General features: G+C 47.4%; 1 protein-coding gene and 1 long non-coding RNA gene across 7 annotated transcripts in view; one reads left to right on the forward strand and one right to left on the reverse strand.

The window, feature by feature from the left end:
• The window catches only part of LOC308460619, a 67,034-nt gene extending 52,425 nt beyond the window's left edge, over nt 1–14,609 (forward strand). For all 6 annotated transcript variants that reach the window (XR_013978641.1, XR_013978642.1, XR_013978643.1 and 3 more), the window contains one exon: nt 13,665–14,609. This is a non-coding gene — a long non-coding RNA (uncharacterized lncRNA). The remainder of the gene's footprint in view (nt 1–13,664) is intronic.
• Nucleotides 5,421–8,306, reverse strand: FZD2 (frizzled class receptor 2). The gene has a single exon (XM_080976797.1). The coding sequence runs from the start codon at nt 8,166–8,168 to the stop codon at nt 6,489–6,491; it is 1,680 nt and encodes a 559-aa protein (XP_080832923.1). The 5' UTR covers nt 8,169–8,306; the 3' UTR covers nt 5,421–6,488.
• Nucleotides 14,610–23,021: the final 8,412 nt, after the last annotated feature.

Consider the following 23,021-nt stretch of genomic DNA (forward strand, 5'->3'; position numbering starts at 1 on the left):
CAGTGCAGATAGGTACCGCTGCGGCGAGAAGCTAAGCGGCGTTTCTGTGTGTTCTGGCTTCTGTCATGGTGTCCCGTTGCACCAGAAGCGGTTTAGTCATGCTGGCCACATGACCCAGAAAGCTGTTGGTGGACAAATGCCGGCTTCCCTCGGCCTGAAGCGAGATGAGCGCCACACCCCATAGTCACTTTTGACTGGACTTAACCTTCCAGGGGTCCTTTAACTTTACCTTGCCTTACCAGTAATTACACTGCTTAAAAGAAGAGAGTAGGGCAGGGAGGGATAGATTGGAAAAAAGTAATCAGGGAAGTTTGGATGTGCACAGTAAATAGCAGATTTTTGTGTGAAAGAACTATGAGCTCGGTTTCAATCAGGTACTCAGAATAAACCCTCGGACGGAGAATTATTTAATTCTGTGTCTTTTGCACCCAACTTCAGTTGGTGGATCTTGGCATTCTAGTAAAAAAAACCAAGTAGATTCTGCAAGCCTGAGATCTTCCTATCCCTACTTTGCAATCCTAGATTTGGAGACTGGTTATGGTTACTCAGTGTTGTCAGTGAGAAGGTACTCTTCTTTGGGTGACGAAGGAAGTAACATTCAGCCTTCAGTCGAAACGTATCTGTTCCTCTCCAGGGCCAAGCTCTGAACAGGTTTGAAACTGAAACCAGCTGCTTGCATGATGCTGTTTCTGTCCTGTCCTCTGCCCTGCCCCCTGCTGTGATGCCACCAGGAAACCACCCCCTACCCAACTCCCTCGAGCAGTTTCGCACATGTAAAAATAAGTTTATTTGTTGTTGTCATTGCATAATTAAGGCAATGAATGCTCATACAAGCCTACACACATGAGTATTCATGTGATGTTTTTAATGGTTTTTGTTTTTTTAAAGTATGGACATACTACCTGAAGCATAGGGGAAAGGGCCAAATCTGACACTGAGCCAAACTTCAATTCACTGCTATGCACATTGATAATTTCCATTGAAACCCAGGTACAGCGACATTCTCTTGAGTTACCTTTTTATGTTATGCCTGTCTTCATCCCATATTACTTATTTGTTAAATGTATATTGCACTCTTCATTCCAAAGCTGGCCAGGATGGCAAACATCAAGCGATAAAACAATGAGAATGTATTAAAGAACATTTTCAAGAACGATTCCAATGTACTTGCAGACGGGGAAATATCTTGGTTTAAAAGGCTTGTTGTTCAAAGAGGAAAGTTTTTAAGTAGGCACCTAATAGACCACAACATTAAAGGACCTCCTGATAAGGTGGTATCTGCAGGAGGCCCTCACTGGCAGCGATCGATTGGCTGTATAAAGGGTTTGGGCGTTTGAGGGATTAAGATACATTCCATGGTGGAACCCCAGCACTGAAGACTGATCAAAGGGCTTCACCCCTGGATCCAGACTCTATAGGAGAAATTTAGTGCCGCTTGCTGTTAGTTGCAGTGAGTCACATTCTGGACGGTACTAGGATTTTTGGGAAATGGGATTTCTCTCTCCCCCCCTCCCTCTGTTAGTTCCCTGCCTGAGTTTTTTTGGCAAAACTGCACAGTACCCTATAAAGAGCCTCATAAGGGTCTGCATGCAGAGGAGGCTTTGCAGGATAAAGGCATTGCAGAGGATATGGAGGCACATTTCAGGCACGACAACTGCTCCAATAACCAGAAAGCCCATCTTGATGGGAGTTGGAACAGAAGCCTGGCTGGGAATCCAGTTGCTCGCCAACCCCTCCTTCGTGTTCTTTCGTTAAACAGCTCTGGTTGACTCTTTGCAACTGTGAGTCATTTAAAGAAGGGCTTTTTTGTCTGCACGACTGGACAGCCTTCCCGTCTGCTGCAAAGGAATTTCATATTCCACCGCCCCCCCCTCTTCCAAATAGCTCCAGGTCTGTAGCAGTTTATTGCACAAACAGCCCCACACTCTTGTCTTACACTGGGGGGGGGGGGTTTGGAGGAAGAGAGAAGAGAGGAATCCACCCAGTGCAGATCAAACCTCTCCCCTTTTCTCCCTTCCCCCTGGCAGCTGGGATTCTTAATGCGTTAAGCAGGCTGCTGCTCTGCTGAGGGACAAATCTCCATTTCAAAGCCCGTGTGTCAACTTTAAGTGGGAACACACAAATGTCCTGTGCAACTCCTTTTGGGGGCATGGGAGGGAGTGATCATTCCACAGAGAGAGAGACAGAGAGAGAATGTGAAATGGGTTTTTAAAGCAAGGTGGGGAATCTGGCAAAGGCTATGCCCTTTCTGAGTGTAGGGTAGCAAACTTTTATTTCCAACAGATTCAGCACCCCCACCCTGCTCCCCCAAATTGGAATTGCAAGCAAAAAATGGTTAGGATGAGCAAGAAGAGGTTGGGAGGGGGTTTCTGCTGAGCTCCAAGTTATGTATGCACTTAGCAAGAGGCCAGGGGAAAAGGGGAAGAGGTGGGTGGAAAGGGGGGGGGAGAAAAGAAAAGTTTTCAGGCCTTTTGTTAAAACACACACACATACACACAGAGGCACCCGCCTGATATAAACTGTCTTGACATTAGATGGTCTTGTTTTTCTAGGCTTACAAAACCAGAAGGATTAAATTAAGAGCAAAATGGGGAGAGGGGGAGAGAGTTAAACTCCTGGCCTCGGCATTCCTTGGCAGAGGAAGGCCGCTCTCCACTCCCCGCCTCGGGTCCACGTTGCACGTCGTTCTGTCCACAGAGCTCGGAAAGCGGGGCGCAAAAAGTTTGGGTGTAGTCCCTTCTTGTGTGGGGCGAGCGGCTGAGGTACCTTTGCCAAAAAAGAGGAAACTAATGAGATCCATCTGTCGGTGCTTTTGCAAGATTCATAAGACAGGTCTGAGAGTTGGAGCGGGGCGGGGGGGGGGGCGGGGGAGGGAGAGAATGCTGGAATATGAGCCATGCAGAAAAACTTTCAGCAAATGCGATTCTTACCAAACAAAACAAAAACAAAACAGAAAGAGGCCCTGGCAGCAGAACTAAGGGCTCAATCCCATGGGGTGGCAGTTGGTGATGACGCTGTGGCCGACTCGAGAGTTGTGCTCTTGTGTCACTGAAGTCACCTGGAAAGGAAGGAGGAATTCCAAAACTGGGTCACATAAATAAAGTGGCGGGGGGGTGGGGGGGTGGCAGAGAGAGAAAGTTCACACACTTCTTCGGTTTGAGAAAAGAGAAAGTTTAAAAGGCCATTTGTCGCCGAAAGCTGTAAGTCCATTTTCCCCCTCTTGTAAATTTCGGAGTCAGTAGAAAGAACTCCATTTCTCTCTCTCTCTCTCTTTTTTTGGAACTTCCCAAATCACCAGTTGTCGTGGAAAAAAAAATCCAGTGGGAGTAGCAAAAGAGCCACTCTTAAGTGGCGACAAGGGGGTGGTAGCGGGGCTGGCATGCTCCCTGGCAGGTCGCATTCAAACACCAAGAGGAAAATCCCATTCAACTTCTTTTTTTAAATTAGACCAGATGGAATTTGCTCCTCCTCTATCTAGCTGGATTGCTTTGATACTGGACACATGTTTGCAGCCTTCCAAACGTCCATCTGGTTTGCTTTAGTGGCCCTCTGACTTTTGGCTTTAAACCACACTCGCTTCTCTGATGGAAGAGGATGCGTGTGTCTGGGGGTGGGTGGGTGCGTTCTGGAGGCTCTCTTTTCCACCCTCGCTCTGTTAAGGAGGCTTAAAATGTGGAATGCAAAGTTGTGCACTCTTTCTCTCTCTTTCTTTCCCACCCCATTCCTTGCTGCAATGCTTTACAACTCTCTCTCTCTCTCTCTCTCTCTCTGCACCCCCCATCTTTTTTGGTATACACACCAGTCCCATAATCCGCAGGACCAGTAAGTTGCTTCCTCCAGGAACATTTTGGTGCAAAAGAAAATGCAAAACTATTTATTTCTATCCGTTACCTTTTAAAAAGCAACTAAGTGACACAAGGAAACAGCAACAACAACTCTATCAGAGTCACAATTCTACTACAAAAAGCTGGAAAAGGATTTGGGTGGGGATGATGTATGTGCTCCCTCCTGCCACTGAGAAATTAAACTGAATTGAAGGTGGAAAGTTTTATTTCATGCCCCCCCCCTTTTTTGAATATATGTGCTAGTGACAGTGGGATTCTCCTCCCCACTTCCAAGTTTTACCCTTTAGTGTACTGCTTCTGCTTTAAAGAGATATATTACTAGAGGTGTTATCATCTCACAAGCATGGGTGGAATTTTCTAGCTGATTTCTGGTTAGGATCAGAGTGACTTCTATAAAGCCTTTTTAGGAGCTTACTTTAAATACAAAAACGACCTTTTGTGTATATGTGTGTAGCTAGGACTGAATTTTGATTGTTGCCAAATCAACAGAATTCCATTTAGAAATTTAAAAGAGGGATAATGATTGGCGGGAGGCAAAGACATTTAAGTAATTCATTAGAAGCTTTTAAAAAAGACGTTAACTGTTTTTAAAATGCAGGAATTTATTTTCCGTTGAGAGAACTGAAATTTAGGCTGCAGTTTACTTCGGTGCAAGAACCACTGAACTTAGTGGGACTTATTTCTGAGCAAAAAGCTCAAAAGATTGGGCTGCTGTTATATGTATGTTTTCACTGTTATGACAAAGGGCACCGGAACCCCTAATAGATTTACTTGGAGCGGGAAAGAGAACAATGAGGTGGCAATTAAATCTTTCAAGAGGTTACATAACATTCAGCAAAATGCATGTGTAGGCAATTGTCACATATGATTATCTGCACATGGTCATCCTTTTTTTCTAGAAAGTGCTGTTTGATTACGAATTCTAACACGTGCATCAACGCACATAGATTTCAGTGGAAGCCTTAGGCTGTGGTCTCACAAACATTTTTGGAAATCCATTCTATCAAAAAAATCAGCAGAACTTACTTCCAAACAAATTAGTTAATGCCGTGAATGCTACATTTCCACCAGACACACCACTCTTTTACTGAACAAAAAACACAAACCTGATACTTCCTCATAAAGTCACTTAAGAACCTGTCCAAATATTTTTGACTTTTTTTGAGAGCTGGCAAGGGAGGTGGGGAAGGAGTAATAGCATACCCCCACCAAAAAAAAAAAGACAAAAAATTGAGTCAAAATATAAATTTCTCTCTCTGCCGAATTTCTGGTAACGTAAGGTACCAGTTCTCAAAAGTTAAATAAATGCCTCATCAATATATATAGATATATATTGAGGGATTCTCCTTGAAAACTTTATAAAATGTCATCAAGCACTTTCCAGTGTCCCTTTCTAAAAAGGTTCTTTCTTTAAGAAAAAAACAGATCCATCCCTTTGGCAAGCAGGCATTGTGTGCTGGTCTGTGAAGTATGCATTGCAGCATTTAACTGCTTTATAGAATTTGACTGAGGGACATCTCGCCAACAGATTGCTTTTGAAGCTGCTGCTGTTTCTGAAAAAAACTCAAAACTGAATTTGCAAAGAACAAGTCTGTTTAATACAGGAAATGTAGTTTTTAAAAAGACACCTTTTGTACAAAACATCTAAAGGGAGGGGGGGAATAGAAATGTACAAATGCAACAGAAAAAAGAACTCTGCAGCTTAAGGCAGGAGGGAGAGGGGAACCCTTTTCTTGCAGCAGATTTCTTTCTTTAGCAGAAATCACCATAAGGAGATCCGCACAGCCAGGGCCCAATTTTCAGCAAAGGACTCACATCCCACCCCCACCGGCACTGTGTTTTCATAGATGCAGAAAGTTACTTGCAAACCTTCAGAAGCGGAGAGGAAAAAATGAGAGAGATGGGAGAAGTCTTCCTGGAACCGTACCAAAAAAACTGTAGTCTCCAAAGGGGAGTTGGTGGGCGATGTGTTTTTGCAGGGGGTGGGGGAGCAATTCCAAGCCTGGCTCTTCAGAAAAGTTTAAGCGAGAATGTCCTATTAAGGGGCCAACCCAAACAGCAGGCAGTCCTCGTGGCTCCATGGAGAGGGAGGGGTGATGATGGTATGGCAAAGGCAAAGGGGAAAAATTTATATAGTACCCAAAGAAGGGGGGGGAGAAGAATATGGGTGACCATTTCCTTTCTTTGACCCTCTCCCTATGTTTCTGGGTCCTTGCTGGCATTCTCTCTCGCTCTTTTTTTTTAAATAGAAATATATAATTAAATTTACAAATGCTATTTACAATTTTAATTACAAAAGACACCCTTTAATAGTTAATAAAAACCTAAAGCAAAAAAAAAAAAAGTTTTAATTAAAAGGAGACAGTTTTAAATACTTCGGTCTCTCTCCCTTGTTCTTTTCCTCCCGTGCCTCCGTGTTTTCTCTCGAGATTGTCAAAAGGGAGGTCTCGGCTCTGTGCAACAGGACGTCCCAAATTCCAGAGAGAGGCTCCCCCTCCCTGCAAAAAAAAAACAAAAACCCATACCCCCCATAGAGCACATCCGGGGTGGGGGCCCCCTGTTTTCCCCCCACAATTGTTTCAAAGTTTGGGGCCGGCAAACCAAGTCTCTCTCTCCTTCCCCCACCTCTCGATATCCCCCTTTTCAAACGGTCGTCTCCCCGTGTTTGCTATTAGTTAGCCTGGTATAGAATTTCCTCCAGGAGTGCAGGGTTTTGCCCGACCAGATCCAGAACCCCGAGGTGATGCCCACGATGAGCGTCATGAGATACTTGATCATGTAGACGGTGAAGTCGGGGTTCATCCGCGGGGTGTACTGGAGCGGGCAGGGGATGGCCAAGCTCTTGCAGTTTTGGCTGATCCAGCTGCGCTCCCAGTGCTCGCGGAAGGCCTGCTCGTAGAAGTAGCAGGCGATGACGATGGTGGCCGGGACGGTGTAGAGCACGCTGAAGACCCCGATGCGCACCATCAGGCGCTCCAGCTTCTCCGTCTTGGTGCCTCCGTGCTTCATGATGGTCCGGATGCGGAAGAGGGAGACGAAGCCCGCCAGCAGGAAGGAGGTGCCGATGAAGAGGTAGACGAAGAGCGGCGCCAGCACAAAGCCGCGCAGGGGGTCGATGTTGTTGAGGCCCACGAAGCACACGCCGCTGAGCAGGTCGCCGTCAATCTGCCCCATGGCCAGGATGGTGATGGTCTTGACGGCCGGCACGGCCCAGGCGGCCAAGTGGAAGTACTGAGAGTTGGCCTCGATGGCCTCGTGGCCCCACTTCATGCCAGCCGCCAGGAACCAGGTGAGGGAGAGGATGACCCACCAGATGGAGCTGGCCATGCTGAAGAAGTAGAGCATCATGAAGAGGATGGTGCAGCCTTCCTTCTTGGTGCCCTGCACCACCGTGCGGTAGCCGTCATCCTGGAAGCGCTCGTTGCACACCACCCGCTCCTCCAGCACGAAGCCGGCGATGTACGCCACGGACACCATGGTGTAGCAGCCCGAGAGGAAGATGATGGGCCTCTCCGGGTAGCGGAAGCGCTGCATGTCCACCAGGTAGGTGGTGACGGTGAAGAAGGTGGAGGCGCAGCACAGCACCGACCAGATGAGGATCCAGATACGTGCGAAGCGGATCTCCTCCTGGTTGAAGAACATGTGCCCGTCGGGCTTGGCCGGCTCGCAGGGCGCTGCACAGTCCTTCTCGCCCAGGAACTTGTAGTTGAGGTAGCTGGGCACCTTGAGCACGCGCGGGCAGTGGAAGGGGTGCTCCAGGGTGGCGTAGCGGGGGTGGCCCGCCGTGCCTTGGCCGGCAATCGGGGTGGCGCTGGTGAGCAGCGCGGGCGAGCCGCCTTCCTCCGAGTGGTTCTGCCCCACGCAGATCTGCTCCGCGCCGTGGCGGGGGAAGTTCTCGCAGCGCAGCCGCTCGGGCCACTGGAAGCCGAACTTGTTCATGAGCGCCTCGCAGCCCTGGCGCGCCCGCTCGCAGATGGAGCGGCACGGCGGGATGGCCTGCTCCAGGACGGTGCAGACGGGCGCGTACATGGAGCACAGGAAGAACTTGAGCTCCGGCGAGCACTGCACCTTCACCAGCGGGTAGAACTGGTGCACCTCCAATCCAGCGTCCTCTTGGCTCGTGTGCCCCAGCAAGTTGGGCATGATCGTCTGGTTGTAGGCAATGTCGGTGCACAGGGGGATGGAGATCGGCTGGCAGAAGCCGTGGTCGGGGATCGAAATGCCCTTCTCCCCATGGAACTGGGCCCGGCAGGAGCCCAGCAGCAGCAACAGCAACAGCGGCGGCGCCAGGCAGCGAGCCAAGGACGCGTCGGCAAGGCGCATGGTGGCTCTCTCCCCCCCTCGGTTCTCACCGACACCCGATCGCCTCGTCTCCTCCCCAGGACGAGCTGGGATCTGTCACTCCCTCGGGGGACACGGGTCCTGGCAAAAGTTTCCGAGTTGGTTTTCTGCGGGGGGGGGGGTGAAGAGGGGGGGATCCGCCTGGGAGATCCAGGGGAGCAACTCCACTCACCCAGCGGGAAACTTCCTTGCTGTGCGTCTCTCCGAGCGCCTTTCGCGTCCCTTTGTGTCTTCGCTCCCCAATTAGTCCGTTTCAAAGGAGGGCCCCCGGGCTGAGCTGCGCTTCGCCCAGCCTTCTCCTCTTTCTCCTCCCAACTTAATCAATTCCAGTCCGGCCCCCTCTCTTCCTTTTCCCCCTTCCCAGCGCCATCAAAGAGACCTTGGCTGCCTAAGCCCCTTCCCAAAATTTCCTCTCGCCCAATCAGATTCAAAATCAGGGACCAGCCCTCCTCCCCCCTCCCTCCCTTCCCAGGATTGGTCAATCGCGGAAGGGGAAAAAAATTAACGAGATCACGAATCAGATGCCAAAAACCTCTCTCTCCACCTCCCCCCGCGCCTGCTCAGTCACGAGCCTGTGGCTGCTTTTAAGGAGAAATAATTTACCTTCGATGATGATTATTCACCTCCCGCCACAATTATAATTATTAGCAGGCAGATTATTTTGGTTGTGCGGGCAGCACAACTACTCCCCCCCCCCCACTTTCCGATTCTTAATAGGCAAAGTGCAGAGCGCCGCCTCTCCCTTCTCTGCAAACAATTTCCAGTCAAAACACACAGAAAACTGCCGGAGTGAGTTGCATGTTTATCCCCACATCCTGTTGCCTCCTCTTCTTTCTCGCCAATCTCCCTGCGTCCAGTTCCACACACTTCCACACAAGAGATGGGGAAAAAGTTCATGAAAGTCCCTGCTTCCTGGGTACTGTATATCATTATTAACTTTTTTTTAAAAATGGTTGAGACCCCCTCAAGCCAGCCATTTCACCCAGAAGTTGTGCCTGGTGTTTGGGAAGTTGGAGGCAATTAATGCTCTCTGCTGGTGCTCAGAGGCAGCCTTGTCTGTATTACAGTGGTACCTCAGGTTACAGACGCTTCAGGTTACAGACTCGGCTAACCCAGAAATAGGACCTCAGGTTAAGAACAGTTTCAGGTTAAGAACGGACCTCCAGAGCGAATTAAGCTCTTAACCCGATGTACCACTGTACTGTATTAGCTTATACATTGTTGCTCTATATATCACTAAGTTGGGAACAAGGTGTGGGAGTGAGCCCTTCAGTTTAGACCTGATGCATGACCTTGTTGGAAAGGAATATTCTCCCAACACAATGTCTGATTGTACTCAGTCTTGGGAGGGAGGTGGGGTTGCCTTCCCTTCTTGGGCTCAGAGCAAAATCTAGAGCAGCAATGGGGACCCCCGGGTCTTCCAGATGTTGCTTGAGGGCAGCTCCCATCAACGCTGATCATTTGTCACGTTGGCCTATGGGAGCTGGAGCATCAGCATGCGGAATGCCACCTGTGATTCTAGATGGTGGAAGGTGCCATGTTGCAGCCCACCCCCCCAAATCACATTGAAAAGATCTAGTGGTTGTATTTGGCTCATGTTTATCCTAGTTCAGGGGACCAAAAGACTTCCTCCCTTTCTCCCCAAAGACCTGGGACTTTTGGAAGTTATGCTTTTCCTCTATAAGTGTGGACCGACTCACTTGCTCAGATCATCTGATGGCATTTGCTCTGCAGTCCCCATTCTGATGGGCAATTGCTCTCCACTCCTGACACATGAAAGACTGATCTGGTTTTTGTGTGTAGTTTGGTGGGTGAGCCTGCTTTTAAGGCAGAGAGCTGAATTTTCTGGCATTGGAAGGGCTCTGAATCTACAGGAGCTTCCAGACTATCTGTTTATTGACCATTCATAGAATCGCAGAGTTGGAAGGGACCTCAAGGGTCATCTAGTCCAACCCCCTGCAACACAGGAATCATTCATCCTTATTTTTTTGCAGGGAGATTAGATAATATTAGTTATTTGACAGCGATTCATTATGGATCTGTTTGCAGGGGAGGTTAGAGGATGTCATGTCTAACCAAGCATTATCCCACAATTCCAGTACATTTTACCATCACTTCCCTTACTGCAGAAAATCCCAGATCTTTTTGGGAAGAGTCTGTTGCACAGGACCTCTCATTCAGTTTAAATGTGCGGTCTGAATTTTCCTGTATGCAATTGAATCCCACCCCAAAATAGTGACACACTGGAAGCACCCCATGAATTCCAAATATTACATTTGCAGAATAGCTGGACAGCAGCCCAATTCATAGCTAAGCTAAAGGACTTAGATGCAAACCAATTTAGCTTTGATGGAAATAAGTTAGATTATATTCAAGTACTTTGGCTTAATATGGACCCACAAGGGAAAATGTAGGGCCCCTCCAGATGACCTACTTGCTTGTACGAAAGCTTACGCGGAAGTTAGATTATATCTGGCCCTCAACAAATGCTTCCAGGGTGTTCCAGCATCTTCTGCATAGCCATTAGTTCATCCCACGCTTTTCAATGCATTTCCCCGTCACCTGTCAAACTGCAAAAAGTCCTTATGTTTTCTACAAGTGGATTTTCTGCACTAGAGCCAGAATGCTTTGAATTCATTTTAAATGCACAAGCCTACAGTTCTGGTGTGCCACTGAATCCCTCCCACAAAATACTGAGAGCCCCTCCAGATTGGTGTTGTTATTTGAGAGTGCATTCTGCAACATATTAATGACACAATAATAGTACATTCATGCTGGATATATAATGGACTGTTCACACGTTTCCCTTTATGAGCTGTTCTGTGGTGCTTCCGCAATGTTACAGCCTTATTGCCATCTGGAGGGGCATCCTTGTGCGATAAGTGGCACCAAGCAACAACACCCCACCCCGGAAGATTTGTTGTGTGAAGTTACAGGATTTCAACAGGAAGCTATGGTACATGCACTAATTGCAAATGAAGCAGTATGTCCACCCCAAATCTCCTCTGCATCCAGGAGTTGTAGGCCCGTGAGACAGTGTTCCAGGCATCCATGCAGCGGTCCATGCACATCAGAACACATTTCTGCTCGGAGTTGTTGAGGGATCTTCCAGGTTTTCTAATGCACTTCAGGAAACATTTTCCCATCATCCTCTGCAGCAGCTCCTGCACATTGGCTACAGTAATCTTCACCTTGACCTGCTCCATTAGCACCCCAGGGTTCATCCGCCCCCAGACGAGAAGTCCCTGTTGTCCGACTCCATGCCCATCACAGCTCTGCCAGGAGGGGCATTGCTAATGAGAAGTTTCAGAGGACCCAAGACGTATGGGGATGAGCGAGCGAGTTACATCTCTGATCTCCAAAGCACATAGAGAACTGACATAATCTACGGATACAGCTATGTAACGGATGATGGCTTAAGATGACACCATCTGAACCAATTAAGTATAAGTTCTCCCATCCTTGCAGCACTGTGACAGGAAATGGTATGCCTGCTGGTGGCATCATCATCATCATCATCTAGATTTCTTAACTGCCTTTCGCCATGAGGTCCCAGCGAGGCTTACAACAGTCTAAGAAACAGTAATAAAAACATTTATCAGTTTTGTCTATGCCGACTCCTTAGAAGGAGAGGAAGTACAACGCCTAATTAAATCATGGAATTTGCTTCTCCAGGATGCTGGGAATAGCTTTTTAAACACAGATTAGACATCTTGACAGAGGGACGGTGAAAGCCAAGTGGAACCCACAATGGAGAGGAGGATCAACAGCTGTTAAGTCATGATCACTCAGAACAGAATTTCTATAGTCCAAGGCAGTATACCTTTGATTATCAGATCAGTTAGGAACATAAGAGTCTGTCTTACACCTTCATCCATCTAACTTAGTCTTATCTACACTGATTGGCATCAGCTCTCCAGAATTCGAGAAAGGAGTCTTTCCCAGCTCTTTTTGTAGCACATAGGGGTTGAACCTGTGCACTGCCATCAAGCGGCAGTCATTCCTTAATAGAAGTAACAGGGAAAGAGCTAGTGTGATGTTGGACTGGGACCCAGAAGATCAGAGTCTAAGTCCCCACCCAGCCATGAAGCTCACAGGGTGACCCTGGCCTGGAGCAGTCACAGTCTCTCAGCCTAGCCTACCCGAGCCTTCTTTTTTGTGAACATAAAATGAGGAAAGAGAAGAACTATGTAAACCACCTTGAGCGCCTTAGATGAAAGGGGGAGATAGATGTGTAATAAATAAATGAAAGATAGCATATATTGGCTGAGATGGTGCTTTGGTCTTTTCCAGCAAAGGAATCCTTCTGTTTTCTCTCTCTCTCTCACACACACACACACACACACCTGGGGCACAACCGTAAATCACAGTGTATATGTTTGCAGTACTGGTGGGCCAAAAACAGGCAGCAAGGAAAGCAAAGGGAAAGACTTAAGGCTGTGTTTGCATTCCCATTTACTCTGCACCCATGGTGTTTCCACTGCTGGTTTGGGGAAGCAATGTACATACGACGGTAGCCGCCATCCATAGTTTCTTTTACTGCACTTTGATGTGTGTGTGTCCCGCCCCCCCAGCTTCGATTGGAATTGAGAAAAATAACGACCTAGCTGCCTTCTAAGCTGGTAATGTGTACACAGCGTAAGATGCAACAGTGAGAGCAGCAGCAAAGGGAGACACACCCACACCCCATTCCAAATATGCTGAGAGCACTCGCAAGCATTGCACAGCCAGACCGATGGTTACCCAGCGGAGTCCTCTACTCCCTCTTGGGGGAATGCAAAAGTCTACAGAAGGATTCTGTGCAGCTCCCAAATGTATTTTAAAGAGATCGGCTGGTCCAGTAATAATTATACAGAGATTTCCCCCACCCAAAGAGATAAAGATCCTCTTGAAAGTGTCTCTCCTCCCTCCCCCACCTAAGCTGAAAGCCTCCATCTTTCTGTGAGCTGGGAGACCTCTTAAAGGGACCCCTTTAATAGCTAGGTTGCTCCTTGTTTATAATTGCCCCTTTTCACAAACAAAGAAATGCATTATGCCCCCCTTTTCTTTAATGGCACCTCAAAGCAAGAACATTCTTTAACATGTTGTTGTGAGAGTTTGTTTGGGAGACGGAGAAATTGAGGATTGGCGGAGGAGGTCTTAATTATGCAACATGTAGGGGCCATTCACAAGCAGATCTTAAAGCAAAGTTCATTACATTTTAATTGATTATAAGTGTATGTTGGGATCCTCCCATACTTATGGGATGTGCTGGGTGGGTGCAAATTTGATTTCTATGTCAGTTCTGGTAGGAAAGGAATGCTGGACTGGGGGGGGGGGGGACACCATTTATTAAAACAACTGTTTGATACTTATTTTAAATCCTGCATCAAATTTACATGTTCTTGTATACGTTGCGATGAAGTGACACTGAAAAGGTGTGGAAGTCTTATTTTATTCTACTGAAATGCTTTAACTTTGTTTATTTTCACATTACAGAAAGATGGAATCATCAAGCAAGGCTGGCTGGTCATTAACTACATAATCTCCTTAAATTGTTCCTTAAGATAAACTTAAAGACACTGGTTTGGAACCAGAGTTAAGCTGCAGTCCACTTACCTGGGAATTCAAAAGTACTCATTTCTGAGCATCTGTGGTTAGGATTTCACTGCAAATAACTTGAATTTAGGGTGTTGTACACCACCACCCCTTCATGGAACAGCAGGGCCATTGCTGCATCCATAGTCCTGGGGGTGGGCGAGACAATGAGAAGGGGCTAAGTCCATAGAGCTGTACTGCTGATAGGCAGATACTCAGACAATAGAAATACAATCGGTAGAGAGGGCTCTGTGTGATGTCATTTCCCCTGCATCTTCTAGAGGGAAAGGAGCGTACAGTACTTCCTGTTCGTCTCTCTCTCTCTCTCTCTCCCTTTGACCAGTGTTGGATTCAAACATGCCTCCACTTGATCCAACTTTAGGCACATGCCCACACCCTCCCAAGTGTCCTATTTTCCAGGGACGTCCCTGATTTAGAGAAGCCATCCTGATTTCTGATTTGATCCCAGAATGTCCCACTTTTCCTTAGGATGTCCCTAGTTTCATTGGAGAAATGTCAGAGGGTATGGAGTTTTCCGACCCCTGAGCTATCTGAAGGCAATCCTGTATAAGGAAGTTTTTTTTAAAAAAATGTTAAATGTTTTGTTATGTTTTTATTTATGTTGGAAGCTACCCAGAGTGGCTGGGGCAATCCAGTAAGATATGTGGGGTATAAATAGTAAAATTATCATTATGGAATGGGATGTCCCTATTTTCATCAGAGAAATGTTGGAGGGTATGCATGCCTGAAGCTGGTTATACTATAAATATAGATATTTTGCCTGCATAGTTTTTACTGCTGCCATTACTACGAACCAGTGTAAGTAAATTATATTTTTTTAACTTACTTCCCAAGTTGTTCCCTGATTCTTTATTAGGCTGGGTAAGAAGGGAGAAGCCAGAGTACAGTGGCACCTCGGGTTACATACGCTTCAGGTTACAGACTCCACTAACCCAGAAATAGTACCTTGGGTTAAGAACTTTGCTTCAGGATGAGAACAGAAATTGTGCTCCTGCGGCGCGGCAGCAGCAGCAGGAGGCCCCATTAGCTAAAGTGGTGCTTCAGGTTAAGAACAGTTTCAGGTTAAGAACGGACTTCCGGAATGAATTAAGTACTTAACCCAAGGTACCACTGTACTTTGTTAACTGGACTTGCTCAAAACAGAGTTTTGCAGCCTGATTCCTAGGCTTTTAATTTTGCTGACAAAGGATGGGATTTTAAAAACTGTTCAGCTCTCACACATGGGTACCTGGAGTAATAAAATGCAATTAAGGTATCCTCTCCTACCCATTGAAACCCATCCCACAATCATTGCAGTGAAGCTGGTCCCTAAGGATACCATAGCTCATCCTACTGAAAGCCACCAAGAGGTCAAGGAGAATTAAAGAGGGTCATACCCTCACTGCCCTACATTCCGACATAGGACAATCAATGGCCTAGTCATCTGCTACCTGACTCAATCTGTACATCACACATAAGAAGAGTCCTGCTGGATCAGGCCAAGGGCCCATCTGGTCCAGCACCCTGTTCTCACAGGGGCCAACCAGATGCCTACGGAAAGCAGGCAAGCAGAACATGGGTGCAACAGTGCAATTCACTCACCAGCGATTCCCGGTGACTGGCATCATAAAATACTGTGGTACCTCGGGTTAAGTACCGTATTTTTTGCTCTATAAGACTCACTTTTTCCCTCCTAGAAAGTAAGGGGAAATGTGTGTGCGTCTTATGGCGCAAATGCAGGCTGCGCAGCTATCCTAGAAGCCAGAACAGCAAGAGGGATTGCTGCTTTCACTGCGCAGCTATCCCTCTTGCTGTTCTGGCTTCTGAGATTCAGAATATTTTTTTTTCTTGTTTTTCTCCTCCAAAAACTAGGTGCGTCTTGTGGTCTGGTGCGTCTTATAGAGCGAAAAATACGGCACTTAATTCGTTCCGGAGGTCCTTTCTTAACTTGAAACTGTTCTTAACCTGAAGCACCACTTTAGCTAATGGGGTCTCCTGCTGCCGCCGCGCCGCCGGAGCACGATTTCTGTTCTCATCCTGAAGCAAAGTTCTTAACCTGAAGCACTATTTCTGGGTTAGCGGAGTGTGTAACCTGAAGCGTATGTAGCCTGAAGCGTATGTAACCTGAGGTACCACGGTACTGCCTCTGACAGTGGAGGGAGAATACAGCCGTCATGGCTAGCACCCATGGATAGCCTTAACCTCCACGAATTTGTCTAATCCTCTTTGAAAGCCACCCAAGATGGTGGCCATCACTGCCTTGTGGGGAGGCTACCTTTCTTTTGTGTGTGTGTGTGTGTGTGTGTTCGACTGCCACCACCCCAAAAATACTGTTTTTCCCTCCCCTTCTTGCTGCAAGGAATCTTTTCTCCCCACCCCCACCTTGCGCTTTTGGGGAATGTGGTATGTGTAACAGGACCAAGCCATCTGCCTTCCTGACACGAGGTGGCCTTTCTTTCTGAACAACTGACCCTAACCCTTTCTTCCCTTATCTCTCTCCCCTTCTCCGCTGCCAACTTAACCTCCTCCCTTCCCTCCTCCTCCCCCTCCTGCCATCTCCGCTTACCCTCAGCATCTTATCTCCTGGCCGTTGTAATTCTTCCTCTGTCATATTTCAAAACCCCTCTTAGCTCTCTCATGCCTGACCCGGGGCCTTTTATCTGGGGCCATTTTTCTCCCCGCAACTTGACCCTTTTAAAAAGCATAAAAAGGAATCCCTTCCCCTTTCTGCTATCTTCCTTCCCTCCCTCAGACATACTTTCCAAGTTTTCTCAGATAGGCAGCTAGGAGCTGGGCTTTCGTCCCTGGAGCAATTGACCCGGGGCCAGAATTCTCCTGGCTTCCTCAGATCCTATTGCCTGCTTTGTTTCAAGCTATTTGGACCCCCCCCCCCCATGAAGGCAGGCCAGGGGCTTTCTGATGCCACATTTGAAGGCATATGATTTGTCTTCATCTATTGGACTGTTGGAAAATGCTTTGCTACTCTTGTATGAAACCATCACTGGTAAGCATAGCTTGCATGATTCTTTGGATCTTCCGAAATACTACATTTTAAGCTCAGTAAGGCATGTTCATGACTTATTATTTTCCTGGATTGACATGCCAGTAGTATTTTGCACGTGTCCATTATTGCCCGCTTTAGGAACATAGGAAGCTGCCTTATGCTGAGCCACACAGACATTTGCTCCATCTAGCAATCTAGCTCAATATTAGCCACACTTACTGGCAGTAAGTGTGGGACGCCACGGGACACAGGTGGCGCTTGTGGGTTAAACCACAGAGCCTAGGACTTGCCGATCAGAAGGTCGGCGGTTCGAATCCCCGCGACGGGGTGAGCTCCCATTCCTCAGTCCCTGCTCCTGCCAACCTAGCAGTTTGAAAGCATGTCAAAGTGCAAGTAGATAAATAGGTGCTGCTCTGGCGGGAAGGTAAACGGTGTTTCCGTGTGCTGCTCTGGTTCGCCAGAAGCGGCTTAGTCATGCTGGCCACATGACCCAGAAGCTGTACGCCGGCTCCCTCGGCCAATAAAGCGAGATGAGCGCCACAACCCCAGAGTCGGCCACGACTGGACCTAATGGTCAGGGTTCCCTTTACCTTACTGGCAGTAGCCCTGCAGGATTTCATACAGATGCTCTCTACTCCTGAGCTATGACCCTTCCCCAAACTTTCCTGACAGCATGGGGCTTCCCTTTTGCTTTTAGCTTGTATCTACAACCAAAGCTGTCCCCAGTGAGCTATGTGGCTGAGTGGGGCTTCAAACCCTTGGCTTTCAGGACCTAGCCCAACACTCTGACCAACACACCACGCTGCCATGATGTGCTCTGAGTGACTTTGGCCCAGTCACTCTTTCTGAGCTACTTCACCCCTGTCCCTCTCACAGATCTACAATCCTCAGTGAAGAGGGGTAAGTTGTCAAAGCATTATGGGAACTTTACATCTGTGACAGGGAAAGTGGTACCACAGTGTTTTAAATGTATGGTGTGAATGTGACCTAAGCTTCTAGCATTTGTAGAACCTGAGATATGAGGCAAAATGTATGGGCACGCTATTCTCTTCCATGTTTTCTTAGAAATTGTGCCCTCCCTTTGTTCTCTGTGTGTCTGCCTTTTTTTGTGTGCCTCAGTGGGTTTTTCTGGGTTGTTGGTTGGGGTCACTGGCTTGTTTGGGCAAGCTGTTTTTCAGCTTATCCAAACTTACCTTTTGCACCACTCTTCCCAGGTACAGTTCTGCGCTTAAAAGCTCTGTGTCTGAAACCAGGGGGTTTTTTTTGCTCCAGAACTTTCCCCATGGAAAGCTGCTCTTTAGCACCCAATCGGAGCAACAACTCAGGTTTTCTGCTGATTGATAGTTGCTCTAATTGGATGCTAAATCGTGGGTTTTTTTGTGGGGAAAGCTCAGGAACAAAAAAAAGGGGGGGGGGCAAGCAGACATGGAGCTTTAAAGCATGGACCATGCCTGGAAAGAGCAGAGGAATGGTAAGGGGATAAGCCCTCTATCCCATCTGTGAAAGGGATACATGTTTTCTGGGTGCTTAATTCCTTTCCCATATCCCTCTATATTATTTTTGCACTAGGTTGTCGTCAGGCTTCTTTGCACTGGCTTTACCACATTTGCATAGAGGCCAACGTGGCCACCTCATTGGCTCTCAACCTGCATGCCTAGCTCCTCCTACCCTGTGTGCCTATTCAACTTGCGCATCGCCTTATTCTCAACTGTTGGGCAGGTGTGCGAGAATAATGCACGTGAGTTCACTATCTACTTTTAGACACACACCCTAGGGTGTACCGACTGGAGATGCTGGCTTTCTGTCTCGGCTTGCTTTCTTGAATGACCTCTTGAGAGGGTGAGAGTTCTGTGCCATGGATTTTGTGGTTGCCTTTAAAACTGGAGACTCTTAAGCCCCAAAGTTCCCCATCTGTAAAATGGGTGAATGTCTGATGTCTTCTGAAGACTGTATATGTTCCATGTGCATATATGTGTGAGATTCATATACCTGGCTTGTCTGCTGTATATGTGCTTTCATTTCTCTTGCGACATGAGTTGTAGCATGGATTGTGCTCCATAGTAGTCTGATATCACCAAGCAGTACCATCCAAATGCCTGAGGTCCCTGCTATAACTGCACACCTTAGAAAGATGAACAGTTTGCTATCCTTTCCACCCTTGATTCTATGATTGGGGTTTACCTAGTGACCTGCTGGGCTGTGTCCTCAGGCCCTGCCAATGTGCCAGAACATTGTATTTTCAAGGGTTTGTAACCCTGACCTAGAAGTGTACATATACGACGATTTCAAAACCACCCAATGCAACTGCAGAAATCAGTGCTGGCAACAGAATTCTACTTCTTAAGAATCTCTGCGTGCATTTTAAAAGCAAAGCAAAACATCTCTTCTGCTTCTAAGGCTGCAAAGGTATAGTGTGTGTACAAGACGGGTGAATCTCACTGGCAAGACCCCAAAAGAATGATTTCCAGGGAGCAGCCCTTCGAGGGGCAGCCATAGCTCTTTGCCTTCCCTGTGTTGAGCAGAAGCAAATTAAATACATTGTGCGAAATAAGCAAATATACTCAATGTGCATTATGAATTTTCACACACTGTTCTGCAGCGAAGAATTTGGGCTGCCTTCCTGCCAAATTTTGATTTTGAGGGGAGGGGGGAGCAGAAAGAGGCCGCTTGGGAGAACTGGGTGATTTGTAAAACTTGCCCTTAGATGGATTTAATTCTACCACCAAGCTTATTTCGAGACAGGGCCGGTCTTGTCTGCACCCCGAGACTCGGTCATAAATAACATCAAATTGTCCTGTAGTTTTGACGTGTCCTGAATAAAAACTCCAGCGGAAAGTCCTCAGGAAAGAATGGGCCTGTTTCTCTCTCCTAGTCCGAAATTTGCACCCAACACCAGGGCCTTTTCTATCCTGCTTTTCCCCCCTCCCTCAAAGTTTTCTCTCCATTGTTCTTTCTTCTTCTTTTTCTTTTGGGATTTTCTCTCTGACCCAACCCCCCTGCTTGCTTTTTTCTTTCTTTCCCTCCTTCCCCCTTCTCTACCCTGGCCTGTTTTTTTCTTTTCTAACTTCTTTCCTCTCTCTCTCTCTCTCTCTCTCTCTCTCTCTCTCTCTCTCTCCTTTTCCTGTAACTTAAGCTTTTGTTGAGAGTAGGAGAAGGCCAGCCTGCCTTGAAAAGAGGCCCCCTCTCTGCCTTTCAGGGCGTAATTGAAACCATCGCGCTGTTCGTAGCTGTGGGGTGGGGTGGGGGGTGGAGAGAGGGGCTCCCGGAATCAAAGACCTGGGGCTTGGGCGGAGGGGAATAACTTGACCCTTCAAGACAAAATTTGATTTATGACCCTCTTGCCCACCAGCTAGTCAATCGGCTTTTCCTAACCTAACACTTGGCAGCAGAATGAGAGCGAGAGATCTCCCCCTACCCCCAAAATCAGAGGACCAGAAGCAGAAGGCATTAACTGGATCTTATGCATGTACATCTAAACGGTACTTGCTAGCAGACACCACCAGCAAGAACTGCGAGGGAAACCCTTTGTGCCAATTCCCTGCTGCAATGCAAGAGGCCTGTTTTTTGGTTTTGTTTTAAGTTCCTTTGCCTAAAACAGCTGAAAGACAGGCAGAAATTCAGCAGGACAAGCAGTTTACATCCCTGGGTCGCCTCCAGCACCAAGTCAGTAAATCCTTAAACAGTTGAACTTCTACCTCTCATGCAAGTTGTTGAAAACTCAGAAAGTCTGCTGCCAGAGCAAAGGGCATCAACCATAGATGCTACCTTTCCTTTAGCAGGGAATCAAGTTGCCTGTTGCCTAAAACTGTCTCATTGTTCCAGCCCTTCAACCCACCCCAGAATACTCAGTGAGGACTAACCAGGACTCAGCACAAGTATGTGACCTCTGGAACGTGTGTGGTGATAATGGAAGGAGGAGTGCCTCTAAGCAGTATGGAATTTGAGCCACGGGACTCAACCTCAGACCTGTTTTCAGTATCAGGCTTGGATTGTACTTCCCTGAAAAAGCTAGTCAGATGGCGAGCCTCTGAACATGCACAAAACGGCTTTTCCTGATCCGGAAATTATAAGGCACGCACCTTTGTATCTGTGTTGTTGGGCTGGAACTCCCTGCTAAGAGAAAAAGTCCATCATCCTAGCAGATTTCTCGTTAGATATTATTCCCTGCTCCTCATTCATGTTGCATTTCCATAGTGCAGAACCAGGAAGTCGTCTTAGGCTGGATTTGCCAGATGCATTAATTCAGCTCCTGCTTCTCAGTGTTTTAAAGACATGCAGACACATCTCTTACTATATTCTAAGGCACAGCAGTAAGTTTTATGCTTCCAGTGGAGGAACCTCATTGCAAAGTGTGTCTTAACTCGTTGATGTCCAGAAACCTGGGCTTTTGCTGGGAGCAGCCCAGCTCTTGCAGAATGTGCTTTAAATGAATTGCAGTTGAACCGAGCTCTTGCATACCACTCTTGCAAAAGTCTGAGCAGGATGCCCTCTCCAATACATCTGATGACATATATTTTATTGGTTATAGTTTCCTTACACCAATTTTATAGACTTTGCTGTCTGCAAATCATGTGGCTTTGAGCTTTCCAGGTCAGTCATATGCTATGTTGGGAAAACATATTTGTGCTATTCATAAATGTTGAGCATGGGTATGCCTCCAGCTCACTCATGATGTAAGCTATTTCCTATTCACTTCAGTTCTTTGAAACCCTCTATACGCCAGGCAAATAGTCATACACGCTGCAAATTAGTTTCAGCATTTTATGCTGGGTGTCGGAAAAGAAGATGATTCACACCTTGCTTCTATTTCATGGGCTCGCATCCGGAGTCACACCTCCTCTTTCCAGTCCTCTCTATAGAATCTTAGTCAGTGTCTGCATGAAGTTGCATTATTTGTGGATTGTTTGTAGAGGTGTGCCAGAAATGTAATCCGCCTCATGGTGTTGCAAGCAGACGATGCTGCTGTTTGAAGTTTGTCAAAAGCCGTCGCAGGCACACGTTTTTACCATAAATAGCAATAGCTGTTGTTTTGAGGGGGCTAAGGAAGTAGTGGGGTGAAAAGCCGGAAGTAGAGGGAACGAGGGGCAAAGGAGCCATAAAGCTGAAGAGGAAGGGAAGGAGCTAGGGAAAGCTGAAGGAGCTAGGGAAGAAGCTATAGAAAAGAGAAGTCGGAACGAGGAGGAAACCTTAAATAGGACCTATATGCAGTTGACAGGAAAGAAACGGATGTTAACTTGGGGGACAGAGGAAGTTAAAGCAGCAGCAGCTAAGAGCTGAATCCATCTTTTCCCAAGACACATCCATTGTAAGTCACGGAATGTTCACAAACGGTCTAACTGCTGAGGGGCAAGAGTCCACCATGGAATGATGGCAAGAGAATTCTCTGCAGAGAATTATTTGCCTTAGAAATAACAGATCATGCCAGATTTTAGCAGTCAAAAGGGTGCTCTGCAAGGATGCAGGGAAGAAAGGAGACTGGAGCGCTTGGGGAACAGAAAGAGTCAGAGATGCCAAGGAGCATAAGTATAATAGTGTGAAAACTTAAGCAGGGACTAGGTTGATAAATGAATGCGTTTTTGACACTGTTGTTTTGGCTGCGTTGTACTTGCACCAGTGGGAGTGGGAGGCTGACCCGGTGCTTCCTGCAGAGGTTGGCTGACATCATTTGAGAACCCTTGATGCAGCGTCACTCTTGGAGAGGAGGAGCAAGGGGCAAAACTGGCTCCAGCTTTGGCTCCCGAGACCGTGACTCATTTAGGGAGATTAAATGCCATGCGCTCGGTTAATGAAATGTTTGCGTCCCGGCCTCCCCGCACCCCACCCCAGTTGCTGTCTCCACTCAGCGAGAACAGCTGAGGGCCCTCATATGACCCAGCATGGGGGGCTGCACAACGGAAAGCCAAGGAGATAGTAGCCGGGCTACAGATCCCGCAGCTGTGCTTGTCAGGCTAGATCTGGCTGGAATCCTCACCCATCCAAGGAGGAGGAGGGGTGGCACTGGCAGTGATGCAGCAGCCGCTTCTGTGGAAGAAGGACAGTCACTTTGCAAGAAGAGGAAGGGGAGAAGAGTCTGCCCCTCCGTCTGATGCAAATTCAAGGAGTCCGCCATCTTGGCCAATTTGCTGCTGCTGCTGCTACTTAAAAGAGGAGGGAACAAAACTCCATACCCTCCAACATTTCTCCGATGAAAATAGGTGGCACTGTAGTCTAAACCACTGAGCCTCTTGGGCTTGCCGATCAGAAGGTCAGCGGTT

This window comes from Podarcis pityusensis (assembly GCF_964106645.2).
Source record: "Podarcis pityusensis genome assembly, chromosome: 13".
Classification (NCBI taxonomy): Eukaryota; Metazoa; Chordata; class Lepidosauria; order Squamata; family Lacertidae; genus Podarcis; species Podarcis pityusensis.

Coding starts and splice junctions, on each gene's coding strand:
- FZD2 (XM_080976797.1), bottom strand. CDS start 8,168: ATGCGCCTTGCCGACGCGTCCTTGGCTCGCTGCCTGGCGCCGCCGCTG.